Source organism: Budorcas taxicolor, chromosome 17 (genome assembly GCF_023091745.1).
Source record: "Budorcas taxicolor isolate Tak-1 chromosome 17, Takin1.1, whole genome shotgun sequence".
NCBI lineage: Eukaryota > Metazoa > Chordata > Mammalia > Artiodactyla > Bovidae > Budorcas > Budorcas taxicolor.
Genome location: NC_068926.1, coordinates 5,393,561 through 5,408,434, shown reverse-complemented (window position 1 = coordinate 5,408,434; position 14,874 = coordinate 5,393,561). Strand labels below are relative to the sequence as shown.

The 14,874-nt window shown below is 42.6% G+C and overlaps 1 protein-coding gene across 4 annotated transcripts in view; it reads left to right on the top strand.

Moving 5' to 3' along the window:
• The window catches only part of ARFIP1 (ADP ribosylation factor interacting protein 1), a 136,541-nt gene extending 122,403 nt beyond the window's left edge, over window positions 1-14,138 (top strand). For all 4 annotated transcript variants that reach the window (XM_052654627.1, XM_052654624.1, XM_052654625.1 and 1 more), the window contains exon 9: window positions 12,334-14,138. In XM_052654627.1, coding sequence (XP_052510587.1) covers window positions 12,334-12,489 — 156 coding nt within the window. In that variant the 3' untranslated portion in view covers window positions 12,490-14,138. The remainder of the gene's footprint in view (window positions 1-12,333) is intronic.
• The last annotated feature ends 736 nt before the right edge of the window (window positions 14,139-14,874 follow it).

Below are 14,874 nucleotides of genomic sequence, written 5' to 3'. Positions count from 1 at the left end.
TACTGAAGTAGGTAACCATTTCCTCCTCCAGGGGATTTTCCCTACCCAGACAGGGATCGAACCCATGTCAATCTCCTGTGTCTCCTGCATTGGCAGGCAGATTCTTTACCACTGAGCTACCTGGAAAAGTCCCAATTGGGCTACACACAGTTTTTTGGGTTTTTTTCTTTTAATTTTTTAAATTGGTATGCACACAAAATACATACCCTTGGGCTTCCCAGGTGACTAAGTGTTAAAGAATCCGCCTGCCAAGCAGGAGATGGGGGTTCAACCCCTGGGTCTGGAAGTTCCCTGGAGAAGGAAATGGCAACCCACTCCAGTATTCTTGTCTGAGAAATCCCATGGACAGAGGAGCCTGGCGGGCTACAGTCCATGGTGTTGCAAAGAGTCGGATACAACTGAGCGACTACATACATGACAAAAATTCAATGCAGTGCATCCTCTTGCATCCCTCTTAGGTCAGTACCTAGTTGTGGAATAGCTGGGCTGTATGTACGATAACATGGGAATAGTAGGTGCGTGTTTAACTTTTTAAGAAATCGACAAACTTTTCCTCATTTCAGTTCAGTTCAGTTGCTCAGTCGTGTCCGACTCCTTGCGACCGCATGAACTGCAGCACTCCAGGCCTCCCTGTCCATCACCAACTCCTGGAGTTCACTCAAACTCACGTCCATCGAGTCCGTGATGCCATCCAGCCATCTCATCCTCGGTCGTCCCCTTCTCTTCCTGCCCCCAATCCCTCCCAGCATCAGAGTCTTTTCCAATGAGTCAACTCTTTGCATGAGGTGGCCAAAGTACTGGAGTTTCAGCTTTAGCATCATTCCTTCCAAAGAACACCCAGGACCGATCTCCTTTAGGATGGACTGGTTGGATCTCCTTGCAGTCCAAGGCACTCTCAAGAGTCTTCTCCAACACCACACTTCAAAAGCATCAATTCTTTGGCGGTCAGCTTTTTTCACAGTCCAACTCTCACATCCATACGTGACCACTGGAAAAACCAGAGCCTTGACTAGATGGACCTTTGTTGGCAAAGTAACGTCTCTGCTTTTCAACATGCTGTCTAGGTTGGTCATAACTTTTCTTCCAAGGAGTAAGTATCTTTTAATTTCATGGCTGCAGTCACCATCTGCCGTGATTTTGGAGCCCAAAAAAATAAAGTCTGACACTGTTTCCACTGTTTCTCCATCTATTTCCCATGAAGTGATAGGACCAGATGCCATGATCTTCGTTTTCTGAATGTTGAGCTTTAAGCCAATTTTTTCACTCTCCTCTTTCACTTTCATCAAGAAGCTCTTTAGTTCTTCTTCGCTTTCTGCCATAAGGGTGGTGTCATCTGCATATCTGAGGTTATTGACATTTCTCCTGGCAATCTTGATTCCAGCTTGTGCTTCTTCCAGTCCAGCGTTTCTCATGATGTACCCTGCATAGAAGTTAAATAAGCAGGGTGACAATATACAGCCTTGACGTACTCCTTTTCCTATTTGGAACCAGTCTGTTGTTCCATGTCCAGTTCTAACTGTTGCTTCCTGACCTGCATATAGGTTTCTCAAGAGGTGGTTGTAATATTTGACATTTCCACCAACAATATATGAGAGGCCAATTTGTTCCACGTCCTCACTGGTTTAAGTCAGAATTTCCCTAATAACTAAAGACGTTGGTCATCTTTTCATGGACTTATTTCCCATCTGTCTTTTGTTTTGGTTTTTGGTGACATGCCTGTTCAGACTTTTCCCCTACCTTTTGGTTAGGTTGCTTGTCGATTTCTTCTTCATGTGTAGTATTTTGTATATATTTTATGTGTATCAGTTCTTTGTCTAATAGGTTTTCCAGATGTTGTCTCCCAATATATGGCTTGCCTGTTCCTTTTTATAACAGTGTCTTCTAATTAATTTTGGGGGAGTTGCCATGCTGGGTCTTGGTTATTACGTGGGCTTGTCTCTGGTTGCAGCAGGTGGGAGCTACGCTCTAGTTGCAGTTCGAGGGCTTCCTGCTGCATCTGCTTCTCTTGTTGTGAGAGCGTAGGCTCCAGGGCACTCGGACTTGGGTAGTTGCGGTTCCGGAGCACGGGCTCTGCGGTTGTGGCACACAGGCTTAGATGTCTCGTGGCGTGGGGCCCTCCCGGATCAGGGGTCACTCATGTCTCCTGCACTGGAAGGTGGATTCTTCACCACCGAACCGCCAGGGAAGCCCATAACAGTGTCTTTTGAAGAGAAAACATTTTAATTTTGATGAAGTCCAGTTGATTGTTTTCTTTTTATAATTTATTCTTTGTGTGAGCTGTTTTAGGATTTTTGCCAAACCCAACATTAAGATTTTTTTCCTATGTTTTCTTCTAAAAGGCTTACAGTTCTTAGCTCCTACATTTAGGCCTGTGTTCCATTTTGAGCTGACTTCTGTATATGTGGTAAACTATAAGGGTCAGGACTCATTTCTCATGACTCGTTCCTTGGATGTCTTTTCCGTCTCTCCGCTCTCTTGCAGAGCTTTATCTAGCCATATGGCTTTGAATATCATCTGAACATTGTTGTATACTGACTCTTAATTTACCCCTCCAGCCTAGACTGCCGTATTGAACTCTGTCCAGTCTGACAGTTGTTGTTGTTGTTCAGTTGCCCGGTCGTGTCTGATCCTCACGACCCTGTGGATTGCAGCACGCCAGGCTTCCCTCTCCTTCACTGTCTTTCAGAGCTTGCTGAAACTCATGTCCATTGATGATGGAGTTGGTGATGCCACCCAGCCATCTCATTCTCTGTCACCACCTTCTCCTCCTGCCCTCAGTCTTTCGCAGTATCAGGGTCTTTAGTCCACTGCGTCAGCTCTTCACATCAGGTGGCCAAAGTATTGCAGCTTCAGCTTCAGCATCAGTCCTTCCAATGAATATTCAGAGTCGATTTCCTTTAAGATTGACTGATTTTATCTCCTTGCTATCCAAAGGACTCTCGAGTCTTCTCCAGCACCACAGTTGGAAAGCATCAGCCTTCTTTATGGTCCAACTCTCGCATCCATACATGACTACTGGAAAAGTCATAGCTATTACTGTACAGACTTTATCGGCAAAGTGATGTCTCTGTGTTTTAATACGCTGTGTAGGTTTGTCATAGCTTTTCTTCAGGCAGCAAGTGTCTTTTAATTTCATGGCTGCAGTCACCATCCCCAGTGATTTTGGAGCACAAGAAAATAAAGTCTGTCACTATTTCCATTATTTCCCCATCTATTTGCCGTGAAGTGATGGGACCAGATGCCGTGATGTTAGTTTTTTGAATGCTGAGTTTTAAGCCAGCCTTTTCACTCTCCTCTTGCACCTTTATCAAGAGGCTCTTTAGTTCCTCTTTGTTTTCTGCCATTAGTGTGGTGGTGGTCTCAAAATTACAGTTACCTGTTGAACATTTCATTTCATGTTTACTTGAAAAGTATCTCGAATTTGTCCAAAACTGAGCTCCTAATGTCCCCTTTCCCTTGCTCCACACCTGCCCCTCTCGTAATCTTTGCCACGTAACTGTATGTCAGCTTCAGTTGTTCAGAGCAAAATCTTCATGCCCTCTTTGTCCTCTTTTTCTTGCACCCCACCTCTTGCTCTTTCTGTTGGCTCAGCCCTCACACTGAGAAGCCCCCTCTTCTCACCGCTTGCTTGTCACTGCTCTAGTCCAGGCCGCGGTCCCCTCGCCTAGGTTGCTGCTGAAGCATTCTAACAGGTCTTCCCAGTTCTCCCCCCGCATGTGTATTATCTGAGTTAGGTATTGTCGTTTTCTGCTCAGGATCTTCTCATGCCTTATCATCTCCCTTAGAAAAGTAGCCAGAGTCTTTAATGACATCTGAATTCTCACACCATCTAACCCCTCATTACCTATTTGACCTCATCTCCCACCAGATTCTCTCAACTCCAGTCGCACTGGCCTGGTTAGTGTTTCTCCAACAATCCACCTGCCCACCACAGGGCCTGTGTACTTGCTGTTTCCTCTGTCTGGGGTCTTCTAAGTGTTTTAAATTTGGTTCATTTTCTTACTTCCCATGGCTTCCCTGATAGCTCAGCTGGTAAAGAAGCCACCTGCAATGCAGGAGACCCCGGTTCAATTCCTGAGTCGGGAAGATATGCTGGAGAAGGGAGAGGCTACCCACTCCCGTATTCTTGGGCTTCCCTGGTGGCTCAGCTGGTAAAGAACCTGCCTGCAATGTGGGAGAAACTGGATTCGAACCTTGGGTCGGGACGATCTGCTGGAGAAGGGCTTTCCCTTTGCTACCCACTCCAGTATTCTGGCCTAGAAACTACCATGGACTGCTTAGTCCACAGGGTCACAAAGAGTCAGACACCACTGAGCACCTTTCACTTCAGCTCAGTTCAGTCACTCAGTCGTGTCCGACTCCTTGCGACCCCATGGACTGCCCCACACCAGGCTTCCCTGTGCATCACCAACTCCCAGAGCTTGCTCAGACTCATGTCCATCCAGTCGGTGATGCCATCCAACCGTCTCGTCCTCTGTCATCCCCTTCTGCCTGTTCGTATGATTAGCTTTCCTCTGTGCATTGCGACACCTCTCCCGTACACACCGCTCATACTCTCCTTTGCTGCTTTGTTTTTCTTTGTAACATCATCTGACACATAAGTGACATCGTCTGACATACTGTGTACTTTACTGATTGTATTTCTCTTTATTCCCTCAATGGAATACAGGCTTTTTGAGAATTGTCTGTTTTGTTGCTTGCTTGCATTCCAGCCCCTAGACCAGACCCTGGTAATATTTACTGAGTGAATGAATGTAAGTAACATTTTAGGTGCAATATTTTTTTTGCTCTGAGTACAAAGTGGAGACATTATCTTTTTTAACCTTTCCTTTATTTTAATAATAAAAAGTGGTAAACACATTCAGAAGAGAGTTTCAACATACAGGCAAGATAGAAATAGTAATGACCGCAAATAGCAACCACTCCCCGCCACCCGGGTTAAGAAACAGAATGTCAGCGCTGCGGATGCCTCCTTGTTGCTTTCCCTTGTCTCACTTTCCCTCATCTGCTCCCTCTGTAATCTGTTCTGAGTCTTTCTTAGTGTGATTGTCGGTTTTCTGAGTAGTTTTACTACATGTGAATGTCTCCTTCAGTTACCTGTGTTTCTGAACTTTATATAAATGGAGTCCTGCTGTGAGTGTTCTGTCTTGTTCTCTCTGATCTTCCTGAGAGCCGTCCGTGTTGATGCATGGAGCTCTAGTTCATTTATTTTCACTATATATTAATAGTATCCCCATTGCATAAGGAAGCTGTAGTTTATCGGTTTTCCTGTAATTACAAATTTAGGGTTGTTTTCTTGTATTTTTATGCTAAAAACAGTGTAGTTATGAACATATTTGTGCCCATCTCATGTAAAAGTGTTAGTCGTTCAGTCGTGTTCAACTCTTTACAACCCTATGGACTGTAGCCCTCCAGGCTTCTCTGTCCATGGAATTCTCTAGGCAAGATATGGGAGTGGGTTGCCATGCCCTCCTCCAGGGGATCTTCCCAACCCAGGGACTGAACCCAGGTCTCCTGCATTGCAGCGGATTCTTTGCCATCTGAGCCGTCAGGAAAGCCCCATGTCTCGTGGAACACATGAGAAAGTTTTTCTGGGGCATGTTTTTATGAGTCAAATTGCTATTCCATAGGGTATATGCATCTTTAATTTTACTGGTTAATGCCAAACTGTTTTCAGAAGTAGTTGTACAGATTTATACACCAATTGGCAGTGTACAAGAATTACTACTAAGTTTTCCTAAGGTAGAAGATACAAATAACATCTCACCTCAGTCTTAATGTGTGTTTCCCTGTTTTCTTGTGAGGCTGGTGTCTTTTCAGATTTAACTGGCCGCTTCTGTTTCCTCTTCTGTGAAACGCACATCCATGTTACCCGCTCTTTTTGACTGGGTTGTTGGTGTGTGGGAGTCCTTCCCGTTTTCTGCATACGTACCCTTTGTCAGAGCCTGTAATGCAGACCCCTTCCGCACTTTTGTAGCTTGTATTTTCACTGTCTTTGGGTGAATAGGAATTCCAGATTTTAAAGTAATTGAATCTAACAGTCTCTTCTTCATAACTTATGCTTGTTTACCTTTAAGAAGTTCTTTGATACCTGGAAACTTTCCCACCCTTCTGTCCCAGTATACTGCCCTCAGAGCTCTCCTCTGACCAGTCCTTGACAGTCTCCAGAAGAGATCTGAAACTCAGTCACACTGGCAGAGGTGACTGAGAACAGGTCAGTTTTAGAAAACATTTTTACGTAAATAGGAATCAAATGAGACCTAGCCTGTAATGTTCTGTTTTACCTCTTTTTTTCTAGCTGTGATTTTCATTGTGGCATTCCTGGTGACTCTGGTAAAGAATCCGCCTGCCAGTGCGGGAGATGCAGGTTCTATCCCTGGGTCGGGAAGATCCCCTGGAGAAGGAAGTGGCAGCCCACTCTAGGATTCTTGCCTGAGGGATCCCAGGGACAGAGGAGCCTGGCAGGCTGAGTCTGTGGGGTCGCAAAAGAGTCGGACATGACTTAGCGACAAAACAACAGTTTTCGTTGATTCTAGTGGCTTACAGGGGAAAGATTTGGTCCTGAAATCAAACTCCACTCATGTAAGGTAAACCTAGGTTATAACTTTAATAATTTGACCTTATCTTAGCAGATACTTAGACAAATCAGTTTTCATTTTAAAGCTTGTTTTTAAAAGTGGTTGCCATGCAAAACTTTTCTGTCTAGACATAGAAAACGAGATCAATATGGATTAATTAAAGTCTGTATTAAGAATGTGTAAACACATTTTTAATGTAATACTGTTAACTTGAACGCTGTTAACCCAAGGATAGTTAGGAAGAAATTAAGTGCCTTCTTGGTGCTTGAAAAATGTGTTCATTTCAGAAGTACAGAATCGTGGGATTATAGAGGGACCCTTAGAGGTTCTTCTGAGATGATCCATCTGGCAGAGGAATTCCTTCTAAAGTATCTCTGCCTTTGGACTGAAGGCCTTGTCAAGGCAGGCAGTGTGGATAAACCAATTGTGTCCGTGCACTCCTGTCAACAAAGCTTATTTGCTGAGCGCACACCTTTTTTTCATTGTGCTTAGGTAAACTTCACCTCACTTTCTATCTTTGAAAAGCAAAAGACTGATTCTTGTTTCACTTACCACACTTTTCTAACATCAGTTGTATGTGGGTATCTTCCTTCCACACAGACAGTTCTCTGATTTTCTGGACACTAGCTGGGTGTCCTGAAATTCAGCTGGCTTCTGGCCCTGTAGCACACCCTGCAGCACCACCTGTGCACACAGTTGGAAACTCTGGGGCATTACCTGCGCTGCTGACTGGTCAGCTGTAAAGTGGTTCCCACAGCCCCCTCAGGAAGCTCAGTCGTTTGTTAGAGCAGCTCACAGAGCTCAGGAAGCAGTTGGCTTATTACATCACCAGTTCATTACGGAAGTGTTAAAGATGAAGACGTCCATTGGGCAAGGTCTGGAAGGGGTCTGAACACCAGCTCCTGTGCCCGTGGGGTTTGGAGGGCACCACCCTCCTTGTTTGTGAATGCGTCAGCCAGCCCAGACATTTTCCAGACTGGCTACTGCAGGGATTTTCACATGGGCTTCTTTGCGTGGGCACAGCTGACTAAGTAATTGTCCAGAGGGTGGGGGGGTGAGGGTGAAAATTCCCACCTAGTCACAGTTCAGTTCCCCTGGCAACCAGTCTCAAGCAGTGGTTATCTAGGGGCTTTCCAGGAATCTTATTAACATAAAGGCTGTTGTGGTTGAAAAGTGCTTGTTGTGGATAACAAGACTCCTTTCACCTTTAATAGCTCTGGGACTATTTCAGGAACTGAACCGGAGACCAAATATTACAACTAAAGATGCCTCCTTGGCTCTTATCACTTAGGAGATTAACAGGTTTTAGGAGCTCTGTGCCTAGAATGGGACCAAAACACAGTATGTATTTCTTATTATAAATCACAGGATCACACTCTTACGTCTTACAAGTTCCAAATCAGTGGGTTCTAAATAAAGGAAATTTTATCTCACTAAAAAAAGTCAATGTCATTTGGAGGCTTAAACCGTCAAATAGGTAAATTTAGATTCCACTGAAGTCAAAGGAGTAGTTACTCCGTGTCAGACCGTGTGCTAGGTAGTATCTCGTTTCATTTAACCTTTCCGCAGCACTACAAACGTATTTCTTGGTAATGGCAGCCCTAATAGACAGATGAAGACCTTGGCCAGTGAAGTTAGAAGGACCCTGTGCCTGATACCACTGCAAGGTGGGACAGCCGGGCCTGGCACACATGCTTCCTGATTCCAGAGCTCCTGGTAATTTCTATAAAAGAACTGTACTAGTAATGGGGATGTTTTACTAAGGATCTAGATGAATAACAAATACAGATTTGGGGAGGCTGTGCCCAGTATCAACTATACCTAATGCAAGTCTGACCAGAAAATTGGAAATAAAAGTTCTCAAAGAATCCATATTCCATTTACTCATAAACTGCACTTAGGTCTTGAGGTTGGTTAGTAGCAGTTTTGAAACCGTGTGACTCAGATTGGGACTTTCTTTTAGACCCATGTTCTTTTAGAATCACTCACCTAGTGACTGGACTTACTGAGGCCCAGGTTCTTTGTGTCTCAGCGCAGAAGGAATCCAGCAAGAGGCAAAATAATAGGCAAGAAGTAGTAGATGTATTGATAGAGGATGCTTGTGAGAGATGCGGTTGGGCAGTCAAGAGGCCTGTGCCCCAGAATTAAGCAGCTGCATTTTTATAATCAAAGGAAATCAGCAGAAGGATTAATCACTTAATGATGTGGGGGCACATCTCATGCTTTTATGGTTAAGCAAGCTGCTCTGTCCACGCTGTTCTGAGAGCTTTTTTGAGCGATCGTTAACTCACAGCAGCCTCCCGAAGCTCCGTAGGTTTCCCTCTGTTTGCAGTCCCCTGTTGGGACTTCTCCAGCTGCCTGCGTAACTGCGCTAGTCTCTCCGTATCAGTTTTCTGTGTAACTGCGCAGTTTTGCCTGACTTGTTTGAGTATCTGTTCCACAGCTGCTTTCTCTCGTAGTTTCTCTCATGTATCACAACCACCCTGCTTATTAGCTTTTCCTCCTCCTAGACCTATCGTTCTGCTTCTGATTTTCCTTCTTTTCACTGTGTTTTCTAAATCCTTATTAATTCCTAGGAGAGCACATTCTTAACCTTTTTCATGATGCATCTCTTTTGCTACCTAACAAAAACACCCACAACTTGGTGACCTAGAGCTCTGTTACTTCCCACAGTTGCCTGGTGGCTTTCAGCTGGAAGGCCGCCTGGGCTCTGGGAGCAGCTGGAACCATTGGACCTCTGTCCCTGTGGGCTTTCATCCAGAACGGAGGCTGAACGGGGCTTCCTCACACTGCAGTAGCAGTAATCCCACATGGCTGGCACTTGTTTATTAGGCCTCATTTTCCAGGTTTTATAGGCTCAGCTCATTGTCACTGTAGAAGCCTCCCCCAAGGGTGTGGATTGAGAGGGCTGATTGGAGCCGTTGTTGTAAGTTAATTATAACAGTATACTTTGCTCACCTCCTGACTGCCTTCTGTGTGCTTGGGCACTCAGTCGCATCCAACTCTCTGCGACCCCATGGACTGTAGCCCGCCAGGTTCCTCTGTCCATGGGATTCTCCAGGCAAGAATACTAGAGTGGGTACCCTATCCCTTCTACAGGGAATTTTCCTGACCCAGGAATCGAACCAGAGTCTCCTGCATTGCAGGTGGCTTCTTTACCATCTGAGCCACCAGGGAAACCCAGTTGCCTTCTCGGAACCTGCACTTCCTATGATCATACTGTCTCCTGAACAGTTGTCCCTGAGTGGAGGTCCGTCAACGTCCCCCTTATCTCAGAACCAGAGGGCCAGGTTCTGCCATCCCAATGTTCTTGTTCAACCTTTCTGGAAAAAACCCTCTTCTCCCCACAAGTGCCTTTAAGTTAACAAGATGTACTTTTACTACCCGTTTATCATATTAATCATCGCTTTCTACTGCCCTCTGCTCCAGTTACCCTCGTGTTCTTGCATCCCTAGGCCAGCACCTGATACACAGTGTTAAAGGTTTTGTGTTGTCCTTATACCTGGTACCAAAGCCTTTCATGTAGGAAGGCTGCAGGCCTTAAATTTCTGACCAGGTGGATTCAAGGTATTTTTTTTAGTTGTCATCATTTCATGCTATCTGGCCCTGTTAAACTATCTCCTTGCCAGAAACCTTCTTATCTCTGTCAGAGAAAAAGGAAAAAAATTCCTTTTATTTTTTTAAACAACTTCAGTTGAATCAGCAGCTTCAGATGCCCTGAATGTTAACCCATCTTCTTCTCAAGGCTTGAGCTACTCATTCCCTGGGGTCAGTACTTTTTTGTTTCTTACCTGCCTCCTACCTTCCCAATCCCTTAAGAATGTAAGCTTGGAAGAATCCATTTGAATCAGTTCTAATCAGGTGAATGAAACTGGAGCCTATTATACAGAGTGAAGTAAGTCAGAAAGAAAAACACCAATACAGTATATTAATGCATACATATGGAATTTAGAAAGATGGTAACGATGACCCAATATGTGAGACAGCAAAAGAGACACAGATGTTAAGAACAGACTTTGGGACTCTGTGGGAGAAGGCAAGGGTAGGATGATTTGAGAGAACAGCACTGAAACCTGTATATTACCATATGTGAAACAGATCGCCAGTCCAGGTTCGATGCATGAGACAGGGTGCTGAGGGCTGGTGCGCTGGGATGACCCTAAGGGGTGGGATGGGGAGGGAGGTGGGAGGGGTGCTCAGGATGGGGAACACATGTGCACCCGTGGCTGATTCATGTCAGTGTATGGCAGAACCACTACAATATTGTGAAGTAATTAGCCTCCAATTAAAATAAATAAATAAATTTTTTAAGAAAAGAATGTAAGCTTGGGAGGGAAGGAATGTTTTTCTGTATCTCCTAGAACAGTACCTGGCATTTAGAAGGTACTTAATCTCTGTTGAATGAATAAGTGAATGAAATAAAAAGTTTTCTAAGATACTTTAAGTAAAAATCTGTTACTGAAAGTGTGTGTAGAAAGTGAAAGTGTTAGTTAATCAGTCGTGTCCAACTCTTTGCGACCCCATGGACTGCAGCCCGCCAGGCTCCTCTGTCCACTGATTTTCCAGGCAAGAGTACTTGGGTGGGTAGCCATTCTCTTCTCCAGGGGATCTTCCCCACCCAAGGATCAAACCTGGGTCTCCCGCATCACAGGCAGATTCTTTACCTTCTAAGCCACAAGGGAAGCCCTAAGTGTGCATAATACAGTCCATTTATGTTTTTAAATATTGTATATAGCCCTAGAAAATTTCTCAACGGGCACACAGTAAAATGCTGACAGTGATTCTCTTGGGTGGGAAGGAGAGGGATAAATGCAGAGTGGAGACTTGACTTTATAATTTTGAGCATATGCCATTTTTACAATATTTTAATCTTAAAAATAAAGGCTTTACAAATCAAAACTGTCCAATATGAATATATTAAGTGTTTTCCTTTATAGAGGTACATAGACAAAGAAATGGCTAGAGACTCTGCATGTGAGTTAATAGTGAATACAGATATCTTATCGTATATGTTATATCCTATATCAGATGTTTTTACATCATTAAAAATTATTATTAAAAGTGCAGTTTTAGTGAATATTGGACTGGATGGGTAAATTTTATGCTTTATTGTTGAACAGTTTGTACTTATAAATAAAACTTGAGGAAACACTTCATATCTTTGTGATATTTTAAATAGAAGAGTCATAGAAATAGTGTTACCTGGTTAAAACATACTCATATCATTTGAAGTAATAAGCAGTTGAAAATAACTGAGGAGTATATGAACTTTTAAGTAAATTGCCTTTCAGGGCGGCTCTTGCCATCACTTCTTCAATCTTTGCAGAGAACAGCACTAGTGAAAGGTATCCAGCCTTTTAAATACTCAGTTTTCACTTAAAGTGTAGCCTTAATGTCCATACTTGGCACAGCTCATATATCATATAGTAGTTATTTATATATAATTTTGCTTCTTTGACTTTGGACATACTTAAAGAGGGAGCCACTGATACTTTTAAATTAAGGTATGCTCAGTAATGTTTGAATATGGTTAGCATCTTATTAAGCTGATCTGTTCCCTTCAGGGAAGGTAAAAAGCTATGAAAGGCTCAGTGACTTTGCAAAGCAGTGTACAGTTGGGGTGTGTGAAATACTTCGTCAAAACAAGTTTTCCTCAGGAGAGAGATGTTCTTTCATTAAGACATGTAACAAACCACCTTATATTTTATTATCATTGGTGTTCATGCTCGTTCTTATAACTCTCCTCTGTTCACAGGTTAAAGTATTACACAATCAGCTGGTCCTTTTTCACAATGCCATTGCCGCTTACTTTGCTGGGAATCAGAAGCAGCTTGAACAGACACTTAAACAGTTCCATATCAAATTGAAAACCCCTGGAGTTGACGCCCCGTCTTGGCTTGAAGAACAGTAAAATCCACCTGGAGACAAAGAGAAAGTCACATTGTTATATTTCTAAACAAACCTAGTAAGAATTAAGCAAAGCTGGGGGAAGAGGGAAGGGGTGACAACCATTGTAGTGATTCTTGCACAAACAGCTTTAATTTTTCCCTTTTTCATACTCTAACAATCGAGCTGTTAGATTTGATGGGAAGGTGGGTGGTTTTAATGTAAACATAATTTCTATAACCTGAACACAATAATCTTCTTTTTTGAGAAATCCTTTTGTATTGTGAGGGTTGATGGCTGTTTCTGTAGTTTGAAAACACCTAATATAGATTTGCACTGACAAAATAAAAATTCAAGGTTTTTGGTCCTGCAAATGAGGACCAGTTGTAACTTTTCCAAAGGAAGGTTTACATGATTTGTATCAACATCAGATATTTTATATAAGAATATATTAAACATCTTTAAGAGAGTCATTTTCATGTATTGTCTTAAAGAGAAAAAGAGACTATTTTACAGAGTAATATTATATGGTGTTCCTGCAGCACCCACACAGAGGCGGCAGCTCTGATGAATGACTGACTGGCTTGTGGAGTTGTGGCAGATACCTTTTTAAAAATGAATCTGTACCATTGTAGTTTTGTTTAGACTTTTTCTTCAAGACGCAGGAATCACACTGTCATTTCTTTGAGGCTTTTGAACTTAAGAATTTGCATCACCCAAAGTCATGGAGCGGTTCTGTTAGCAATTTCTTTTGATTCATAATGAAACCTGATTGAGAGAATTTTTTTGACAGATGGATCTGGAAGTAGAAATTCTGAATGGTTTCTAGAGTGGAAATCTGTGCTTATTAGAAAGCTAGTTTTTGGGTAAATTCCATTTTGACAGAAGTGAATTCCTAGACAGCTTTCACTGACTTCCATATGTAACAATACCGGTTAAGCCTTAAATCACAGATATGTGCCTTCTCAGATATAGTAATTCTCATTCAACCAGTGTACATAAATCCATAAAGAAGCCCCTTTCAGATAATGTTTGATGTGTCTGTTCCTTCCTTGGAAAGGAGCACTGTGTATAAATGTTGAATTTCTTTATATTCATTGAGCACATTTAAGGTTTATGGAGAAATCAACTTTTGAATTTGCCGTTTGGATTTTCTTTGTGCTTTTTGCGAAAGGGGAAGACGGAGGACTTGTTTGCCTTGAGTAAAGGAAAAATAACGTGGGTCAGTGTGGTGGCAGCAAGAAGACGGGGGCTGGAAAGGCCAGTACTGTTTCAGTTGCTCAGCACTGTTGGTCTTGTTTTATGGCCTTCTGTGTGATTTTATCAGTAATGTAACCCTTTTTCAGTATAAGTTCTCTTGATTTTTGTCATAAATTAATATCTTGAGATGCATCTCTTCACCTGTTCATTTCTTTTGTGTTGAAATGAAGTACTTAAAATTACTGTTATACCAGAACTTCATGGACTGTAAGATTTGTTATATATGTTCAAATGCCATTTAGCTGGCTTTTTAATTAATATGCTTGTTTTCAATGCTTAACACAGTGTAATGTGACTGTAAATCATAAACCTATTTTAAATCATTCCCTCCTGTATATTTGTACTCTGAGAGAGCCTTATTTTATTGTTCCAGCAGAATTACTACTTGTGATAGTTCATTTACATTCCCCAGAATGTGCCTCTGGTGTGAATTTTGTATTCTTATTAAAAGTGTTTGCTGCAGTACCTCATATCTCTCTCTGCCTCTTCATAATTCAGAATAAGGAACAGCTCTTTGGAAAAAGAGAGGCCGTATGATTTGCCTTTGGAAACAGGGACAATGACCAGAAAACGGTGCTTCTATCCCTTAGATTGTATTATTTCAGTAAGTTACTCTTCCCTCAGGGGGACTCTGCAGGGAGCAGAACGTGTCCACTCTTACACACTTCAGTGTAGCTCAGTAATTAAATCATCTCATTTTCAGAAGAAACCAAAATTTTCAGTAATGTTAAGCAGTGAGTACATGTGCCGAAGAAATAAGTGAATTAATATGTGGTTTAGTCGCTCAGTTGTATCCGACTCTTTTGTGACACCACAGACTGTGGCCCGCCAAGCTCCTCTGTCGATGGTGTTTCCCAGGCAAGAATATGGGAGTGAGTTGCTATTTCCTTTTCCAGGGGATCTTCCTGACCCAGGGACCAAACCCTCCTCTTCTGCGCTGGCAGGCAGATTCTTTACCACTGAGCCACCAGGGTAGCCAGATTAACATATTAGCCAGTGGTTTATTTACTTTGTTAGGAAAGCAACTCATATTCGTTGTATTAAGTAGAAAAAAAATTAGAAGAAAATCTCAAAAATTGAGGATAACTTCCCAAATCATTAAGTACTGCATGGGACCCCTTAACTCCCTCTGATGTTAGATACTTTAGTT